Source organism: Chroicocephalus ridibundus, chromosome 1 (assembly GCF_963924245.1).
Source record: "Chroicocephalus ridibundus chromosome 1, bChrRid1.1, whole genome shotgun sequence".
NCBI lineage: Eukaryota > Metazoa > Chordata > Aves > Charadriiformes > Laridae > Chroicocephalus > Chroicocephalus ridibundus.
In genome coordinates this window covers 157,711,807-157,721,254 of record NC_086284.1, presented here as the reverse complement: position 1 = coordinate 157,721,254, position 9,448 = coordinate 157,711,807, and the positions used below count along the sequence as shown (strand labels likewise).

The following is a 9,448-nucleotide window of genomic DNA, read 5'->3' as shown; positions in this document are numbered from 1 at the left end:
CTAAGGCTCTGCCCCCGGGCCCCCTCACAGGGGGCGGGGAGCGAGCGGCACCGGCAGCGTTCCCCTAGCTCAGCCAGAGGAGGAGGAGGAGGAGAAGGAGGAAGAAGAGGAAGAGGAGGGGGACTACATTTCCCGCCGGCCCCGGGAGGGCCGGGGCGGGTACAAAGCGGGCCCCGCCTGTCCCGGCAGGTGAGCGCTAGCAGGTGAGCTGTGGGGCGGGACGGCGGCTCCTTCTCCAGGCCCCCACGGGCTGCCGTGAGCTGGGCCAGGGCGGCGGCTCCCCCCCACCGCTACCTTCACCGCCCCGCTCCCCCGCCGCAGGTCCGTCGCCCTTCGCGGGAGTCCGCGATGCCTTTCTCTAGCTCCGGCGCGGACGATGCCTTCGACTACCTCTTCAAGATCATCCTGATCGGGGACTCCAACGTGGGGAAGACGTGCGTGGTGCACCGCTTCAAGACGGGGCAGTACAACGAGAAGCAGCAGAACACCATCGGCGTCGACTTCACCGTGCGCTCCATGGACATCGACGGCAAGAAAGTGAAGGTCGGTGGCCGGAGCGAGCCCAGGCTGCTCGGGCCGGCAGCGCCCGACTTCTCTCCCCCCTCCCCCCGCCATCGCCGTGTCGTTGTTCCCGGGGGGGTGGCAGGGTGCACGGCGTCTCCTGCTCGGCCCTCCCTGACTAGGGGTGCTGCCGAGGGGAGCTTTCCCCTCAGGAGCGTCCCCTGAGGGACACGGTCACCCTCATCTGTGTACATGCCTGCCCTTGGGGCTTCTCTGGATCTTCCCGAGGAGAGGGCTCATGCTTTGGCTGCAGGGGGTTCTTTGGCCAGTGGTTCTGGTTCGGAGGGGGAAGTCTCTTTCCCCCCTTCAGAGATGGGGGGGTTTGAGCTGGGACGCCGAGGAGGGAGAACCCTCTCTGGTTTGCAAAGGCTGCACTTTGATGCATGCTTGATCTGAGGGAAGATGAAGACTTACAAGATGAACACTAAGAAGAAATAGATCGTTAGAACTTACCTGCACGCACAGATGAAAGTTCAGATGCCTGCCCTTTGTATAGCTTTGCTTTGCCCAGGCCTGCTTCGGGGCTTCTTGGCTCTTCTTCCTTTCCTATTAAAAGGCTGTAATGCTCTATATCTTTTAGTACAGTTGTTGAAACTGGGTTTCTCGGTCTCTTTGCAAAGCTGGGTTTTCCCTGGTTTTCTCTTTGGTCTGTGTGGATTGTCTTTACAGGCATGTAAATGCCTCTTCAGATCTCAAGAGGCCAAAGCCACACTGTGGGTGTAGTGGAGTGAGCTGGGACAGGTCTATCTGCCTTCTAGGGGGTTTCAAAGGGTTTCAAAAGCATAGATGCTGATGGCAAACACCTAGGAAGTGTGATTTGCCCATCTTTACAACTTCTATCCTTTCTCTTACAGATCCAAGTGTGGGACACAGCTGGTCAAGAACGCTTCCGGACAATAACCCAGTCTTATTACAGGAGTGCCCATGGGGCCATCCTCGCCTATGACCTTACTAGGAGGTCCACATTTGAATCCATTCCTCACTGGATTCACGAAATTGAAAAGTATGGTGCTGCAAACTTGGTCATGATGTTAATTGGTAGGAATCTAATTTTAAATTGTTGTATAGCTTTTTTTTAATACATGTATAAAAGCCCCTCAAGTTCCCCCCACTACTTAAAGCATCCATAAACTATGCATTAAAGAAGAATGCAGTTATAATTTAAAAGGTCAGAAATAGTATCAATTTGACCTAAGCTTAAAAAATTAGGAAAGTCACAGCCTGGTCCTGACAGGACGAAGCCCACTGCAGACAGTGCAACTTGTTCCTTTCTTGCTATAATAATCCAACAAACTTGCTGCTAGTCTAGCAAGCAGGGAAAACCTCATGGAGGTTAGAACTGTAGTCAGTCTGACTCTGTACTCCTGGTGTGCAGGAATTTAGCGGCTCAATAATTCAAGACGAAGGGGAATGCGCAGAGCAACAGAACTCCTTGCTCTCATCTTTCCTCTCTGTTCTTTTGATATGCATACGCATTGCTCTGTAATGGGACTCCGATCAGGTAAGACAGTAGATAGGGACGTGGCTTTTACAGAGCACAAAGTAGTCTGCTTGCATTTCCCCTCCTTCTCCTCGTTTATTCCACTAGTGTTCAGGAAACTTTGCCTCTTGAGAAAAGGAATGGGTAGAAATTCCCGAGAATGCAGCTGGTAGGAAGCCGTGTGGTTCTTTCCCTGTGTGTTTCAGGTTGTTATTATTGGTCTTCCATCCCCCAAGGAAGAAACTGCAAATGAGAGAACTGAGGTAGTCAAATGAGAGCTTTTTATTTACATTCCACTGCTTCTGCCTGTCCCATTGTGGCACTGTGCCCAGAGCAACACACGCAGCCGCATCAGCCCAATCTGGCTCTTGAGGATATGCAGCGCTGAGCCCCACAGCGCAGCAGGTGTAGGACCTACGCTTCTGCTTGTGCTCATAGCAAATTACTTACCTCTGCCGTGGTGGTTCTTCCTGTTCTTCATCTGAAGAAACAAACAAATTCTGACCTGCATGTAACTGCAGTGCTTGGAATTAGTAAGGAGGGGGGAAAAACTGTGGAACTTTGGTAGGGATTTCTCTAACTTTTCTCTTGAATCTAAAGAGCAAGACCTTTGTGTGTCTGGTGGAGGCTCTTTTTTTTTTTTTTTTTTTTTAATTTTTTAAGAGAAGTTCTGCAATTTTTAAACATAAAGCTCTTGTCAAGGATGCAAGCTTGGTGCTTTCTTCCAAAGCTGGTGCTGTTTGCTTTGCTTACTTTGTCAGGAAGTCTTTGCACATTTAATTGCATGTAGTCATGTTATACCTGTTTCTAGTGTGAAGTTAAGAAGTCTAACTTTCCCGTCTGGAACTGAAGGAGGAAAGAGAGGGGGACCCTTTAAGAAAGCAAATAACCCCCAAGCAAGGTGGTTTGGAGGGGGGGGGAGGTGTTTGTGGTTTTCTTTTGAGGGTTTTGGTGTTTTGTATTTTTTTCCTTTTAGAAAAACTGGAAAGGACTTAATGGGAGGGGAGCTGCTTCAAATTCAAGATATGAATTTGATGAAAGGTTGTCTTGAAACTATGAATGTAGACTTTAGCCAAGTACTGCATGTACCAGAACTGATAATAATTCCACACGTGTTGCAACTACTTAAAAAGCCTTTGTGTATTTATCTGAGGTGTTTCATGACTTTGACAGACTTTGACTAAACTGCTTCAAGTAAAAGTTTATATGTGCAGAAACTTCTTAAGTATACATTTTAAGCATTAAGGTAGCTGGTGTGAATTGTCTCTTTTGACATCATCTTAAAATGACTGACTTGTACAAATGGGTCATGTTAAAATCTGATTAACAGTTGAGCAGGTTCTTCCTGTGTTTTGGTGTGGTGTGGTTTGGTTTTTTTTTTTGGAGGAGATCTGCTTTAGACTAACAACATCCCAGACCTTCAGAGCTGAGCACTCACTTTGAGATGTGTCAAAGTTGCTTGACAATAGCATAACACACACGGTGTCCACTGAAGGTGGAATACACCTTTCTGCAACATTTCTTCGGTTTCCTGTGTGCAGTCACTATAGCTCCAAGATCACTAAGATTTCTTTTTTAAAAATATTTAACTTAAATGCCATCTAAGGTTTAAAAACACTAGGGACCAACAGTTGCTTCCAAATAATCCTCTGGCACCACTACCTACAGTAATTGGATGAACACAGCTTTTTTGTGTTTGGTTTTGGTTTTTTCTAACTCATTTGAGATCACTAATATGATAACTGCAGTTTTGATGCACATCCTGTGCTCGTGAGACTGATGTGCTCACATCTTGTTTTTCCAGTAACTCTCATTCCTAACATAATTCTATTATTTAACAAAATTGAATGAATGTAGTGCATTTAAAGATGACTTTTTGAGAGACTAAATTATTTAATTTTCTACTTGCCTTCTTTTAAGGGAACAAATCAGATTCACTAGATAAGCGCCAGGTCCTGTTTGAAGATGCCTGCACACTGGCAGAGAAGCATGGGCTCTTAGCTGTACTGGAGACATCGGCAAAAGAAGCTCAAAACATAGAAGAGGTCTTCACATTAATGGCTAAGGAGCTGATAGCCCGGAATACCTTACAGCTTCATGGAGAGAACCCTCCGAACAGCATCTATCTTGATTCCAGGCCAGTGATTGCTAGTCCAAGTGTGGAGAAGAGCCAGTGCCTCTGTTGAAGAGAGAGTTCAGGAAGAACTTAGAAGTCTTCATTCTTCTGAGGCTATTTGATTTCATTTTATTCAATTGATGAAAGTGTGCTATGTGACCTCAAGCCATCTCTCTGATATCTCTACCTTGCAGATTGGCTTGTAAGTATCTTCAGAGATCATTAATGTTGATAGCACAGGTTGCTTTGAATGTGGCAGCTGATACTTTAACACAAACTTCTGAGCTGAGAGGACTTGGGAAGCTGCCAGCCCTTGCCTTAACCAAAGAGAACTTTAAAAAAATTATTGCCTTCAATTATAGCCTTAAATGTTTTTCTGGCTGTGTCAGATGATAAATTTGCACCAGAGCTCTGCATTGACTTGATCCTTCTAAACTACGTTGTTTTTTCTAGTGCAAGCACTTTATTTTTTGCCAGCAGCTTTAAGAAGTCTGGCACATGCTTGGACAGCAGTAGCCCATTGTTGCTTAAACTTGCATTTAGCACACTCCTGATGTCAGATGTGTAGCCACTCATCCCAAGGATCATAACAGAGTACATGATTTCACATCTGTACTGATTTCCTCACCAGGCAGACCTAGAGACATCCCTGGGGTTTCACAGCAGGCAGAATATGATACATTAGGGTCCCAGCCTTCTTCCTGGGGTGGGAAAAGTTGTCTTCCATTTTGTTCTCTAATTCTAAGGATAGTTTCCAGTAGTGATCTCTGTCTTGCTACATAAACTTCCCAGGAGTAGTGAAGCTTCCAAGGCACCAGTAATGGCCTAAATCAATGCTGGGCTGAAAGGACTTTTTTTTTTTTTTTTTTGGTCCTTCCTTTTGATGTGCTGATTTTAATGAAAAGCCTTCTGTAGCTTGTGTGATGGGCCAAAGACAGCTTGAGAGTATGCCTGTAGATTTTTCAAGAGAGTGTGAAGAAGGGATTCCAGCTCCTGTAAAACTGAGCAAGGGGTTAGATGGTTTAATTGTGTAACCTTACCACACCACCGTAAGGGCATGGTGTGGAGCATACCAGAAAGCTACCCCTAGGCAAGTGTATATGTTACTGTTAGGGAGACTTAACATCTTGGTAGCAATAGAAAGGTTTTGTATTGCTCCTCCCAAATGCAAGCTCTGCTTTTGGGGACCGGCTGCTTCTATGTACCAGAACTGAATGAAGAGTTTGTTGTTTTGGTTGGGTTTTTTTCAGTAGATGGAAACAGGGAAGGAGGAGGAGGAAAGAAATATTATACAGAGGAAGTTTTTTTGACTGCAGTCCACATGTACCAAAGTGTATCACTTAAGCAGTTACTGTTAAGCTATGAACTGGAGCTCAAACTCTGTAATGCTAAAATACAGTCTGGGTTACATGCAGAGAAGCCCTGGGAAGGCCAGTATGCTGCTAGCTTACCAGACAGCAGCCTACCCATGTTTCACAAGTGCCTGAAAAATAGGGGGAAAAAAACATGTAGCAAATATTTCTGGAAAAAATCTTGTCTGAGAAGCGTAAAAAAAAATAAAGTAGGATGAATCACTGATTTATAGTCTTGCAAATATTTCTAATATTATTAATGCTTCCTCTGGCCAGGTTCTTTGCTATCCCATGTGAAGAAGGGGGGTTAATTCAGCTATGTGTAAACTGAGGGAGAAATCGTCAATGCTAGCCTCTAAGCCTCTTGCTATAGCCAGCTAAGGAGAAAGCTGCATCATCTTCTGGCATCCTCTTTCTGATCTGTTTTCTTTCTAAATCTTAATTTGGTATTAGCCTAGTAGTTGCATTTCAGTTTGCATGTTTAGGCAGCAGTAAACACCATAACCTTTCACAGCAGCTGAACAAGTACCAATCCAGATTCCAAATAACTAGTTTCTACAACTCTTGTCACTGGGAAAACAGTCAATAGCAGTTTTTTGTTTTTTAGTATCCGCACTTGGAACAAAGTTTGCTAGCAGTTTCATTCAGATATACCAGAGATAGTATTTGCAGCAAATACTAATCTTCTAGGAGACCTTAATAGAAAAGTATTGTGTTCAGCTCCAGTTACGCTCTTTCATTAGCCAAGAATTAGAGGAAGGATCTTACCAGCAGAGTATTAACCTCTGTATGCTTCATTGGGTTTACTGCCTTAATTAGAGATTACTGTATGAAGTTCTTTTGCTTACCCCCACTGTGGGGGCTTCTGCAGGCCCATGTTCCCTGAACTGCCCAGCACTGACAGGTTACAGGGCTCTTGCCATTCTCTTCCCACACACACAGAGCCACCTGCAGAGCAAGTCCTTCGCTAGCAGAAAGCTCTGCAACACAGGATCATGGAAAACAGGCTCATGATTGTGCTTTGAGCTGTGCTGTTCCCTTTCAATAAACTAGTCTTAAATACCTACCCCTTGTGCAATTAAAACAGGAGTGTGACCTCTTTTGGTTGGTTGTTTGGCATCTTCCTCAAGCCCTGGGGACAGTTACACTGAATGGCTTCCATAGGGTGTTTTTTTTAAGCTGCCCTCATAAATGACGAGCAAGCTGCAGCCATTGCCCACAAGAAGGTTCTTCAGAGTGCATATTGGTAAACAGTATTACTCATGAGGTAATATGTGAAGAAAGCTATAACTTAAAAAAAAAATCCCTTTATTATAGCATGTTATTCTAGACTGTAAGGTAGAACCACTGGATTGAAAAACAGGCACAGTGTAACTTCTGCAGTTGTGCCTTTCCCTATCACAGAGCAGATGGAAGCATGCAGCTATGACAATGCAAGACACATTAACTGCTATGGAACCTTATATTAATATGTTTGTTTTCCCAGCATCATATGCAAATCCAATGTGCATCATTAATGCACTTGTAGTAAAGCGTAGCTTATTTTAATGTTATTTTACAATGCTATTCTAAAAAACCACTGTCCCACAGTTTTAAGAGCTGCATCCAGCTTGAAGATGAGCTTATTTGTGATTTTTTTTTTAATCTACTTGGAAGAAGTATTTGGATCTTAGCTGTTGCACAATACTTGCATTGGTATCACACCTATGCCCTATGAGACTGAAGCAGCACCTATCCACCTAACAGGGTAACAAAAAAACCTAGAAGTATTTTAGAACAGAGCAAGTTCTGACACCTCCCAGAAGCTGTCTTAAAAGTAAACACAACTGCAACTCAGTGCTGTGGAAAGCACATGGCCCTGCCTGTGTGGTCAAGCTTTTCTTCATACATCAGGGAACAGGCTCTTAATAACAAAAGCTGAGGTTCTTATCTAGTCATTCCAGTTAAAGTATAGTTGGAAAGGAGACAGAGAAAGCAGTTTTCAGGCTACAAACAGAGATAGATCACTCTATGTCGGAGCCTTCTTTAAGGAAGAAGATGCATGCCTATGCTTTTGGACAGGGAACTGAAACTGAAGCTTCCCCCAGCCAGGTGAATGCTCGAACCACAGCATTATGTAAAGCCTCCCCTTCCCAGCTGTGGGCTGCCAACAGGCAGGTTTTTATATATCTCATTTCCCAGAACACCACACTCAGCTCAAGGCAGGGGGGCTTTAATAATCATTGCTCAGTGCACTGACCCCTGAAGCCATTTTCAAGCATCTCTCCAGAGCACGTTAAGGACTGGAGCTACAACAGACAATGCTGGGCTATCAGTGTCCTTTGACAGTAGTTTTTGCCAGGCCAAGAGCCCCTTTTACTTAAGTAAGAGTACTTCAACTTTTAATAGGAACTTGCCATTTGAGAGAGGTAGGACTTGTAAAAGACTTTTAAAGCACTTTTTCTAGTGCTGCTGTTCTAAAAAATCCACCTTAATTCAGCTGCCTGCATAGGCTCTATCTATGCACTCACTTCAAGCTGTTGCCAAACAGGTGTTGACTCTAGGTTGACTGCAAGGGACAAATAGCACACCCATGGATAACAGCAGCAAGTAGGAGCAGAAAGTTTAACATATTTGCAATCCCACATTTCCTTGCTACAGATGTGTCCATGAACATCACAAGGGACTACAACGTAGATTCTCTATTGCTTTAAGCTGCTGTAGCATTAATAATTCCATCTATACAAGTTCTGTTCCAAACATGAGACACCCCATAGCCCACTGGGCCCTCCAAACAAATCTATTTTGTACCAGCTGTAGCAGGAAAGAGTTACTTTGTATGTCATTCAATGAACCAGGCATCCCCTCAGCTAGGTGACAATACACCTTGGGCTACAATCGGGAAAACGCTGTGCTATCAAGATGTGAACTAAAGCAGCAGAGATTGTAAAGACGTGCTCTTTGCTTGTATCATCACATTCAGATCAACTAGAATGGGCAGCAGACACTTACTTGGCACTTACTACAAGATGCAAACCATATGTATATGTTCTTGCATAGGGAGTAAAGTCAAGGTGCTTCAAGGGAGAGCATACATCTTTTTCTAAACGTTTTGAAATCAAGATTTTGCTGGTGGAAGTTTATGAGTCTTTATACCTTTTTCGTCTTAACACTATTCTCAGTGGCCTCTTCAGTTTCTGTACCTTAGGTATTTGCTTAAAGAAAACATAGCATAGCCTAAGTTGTCACCCTCCATATTTTCACATTAAAAGTTTGTTTTAATTCTACTGACTTTATTCCTGTTCTTACGGTGGAAAACCACAGGAGCCTGTTAACATACTCTACTCATTTCAAAGGCCCTACTCTTTTCAGTCATTCCAGTTTGGGGTGGGAAATCATAACACAACAGGAAGCTTAGAAGCAGGCCTACCAACAGCAAGATTCAAACTGGAAGTGACAGACAGCACTATTGCTTGATGACAAATACATACAGTTCTTTACCTTACAGAAGAACCACCATAGCACGCTTCAAAGCGGGAGATCAACAGAAACTACTTGTCAGGATGCACTTGACTACATCAGTCACCTTGCAGCTAGACAGAACAGCCTCCACCACAGCAAATCACTTACTTGCATATTCTCACCTTCCCCTGAAAGCATGCAGAAGTTTAGAAGCAACAGCATCCACCATTGTGCCATACATACACCCACACAAGAAGTAAAGCATGCTATTTCTGACAGCTTATTAAGGGAAGCTGATCCACATGCTCTGGCTGGTTAAGTTTATTACCCTTTTCCATCTTATCAGATCACATCTTTGCTAAACTTATGTTTGAATGCAGCTTTCCACTTGGATGTTAAGAACTTACGTTCACTATGTAGGGGAGAAAAGGCTAGTTCTGCTACAAAGCCATTTCTTCTGTTTTTCCCTATCTCAGTTTTAAATGTTATTTGCACAAA

General features: G+C 43.9%; 1 protein-coding gene across 2 annotated transcripts; it reads left to right on the top strand.

The window, feature by feature from the left end:
• Nucleotides 1-61: 61 nt before the first annotated feature.
• Nucleotides 62-9,131, top strand: RAB19 (RAB19, member RAS oncogene family). Of its 2 annotated transcripts, none has more exons than XM_063320206.1 (4): nucleotides 62-189; nucleotides 322-543; nucleotides 1,416-1,599; nucleotides 3,962-9,131. In XM_063320206.1, the coding sequence occupies exons 2-4, from the start codon at nucleotides 349-351 to the stop codon at nucleotides 4,225-4,227; spliced, it is 645 nt and encodes a 214-aa protein (XP_063176276.1). In that variant the 5' UTR covers nucleotides 62-189; nucleotides 322-348; the 3' UTR covers nucleotides 4,228-9,131. The 2 variants fall into 2 exon arrangements, with proteins under 2 accessions (XP_063176276.1, XP_063176267.1); XM_063320197.1 differs by having other exon boundaries at nucleotides 62-203.
• Nucleotides 9,132-9,448: the final 317 nt, after the last annotated feature.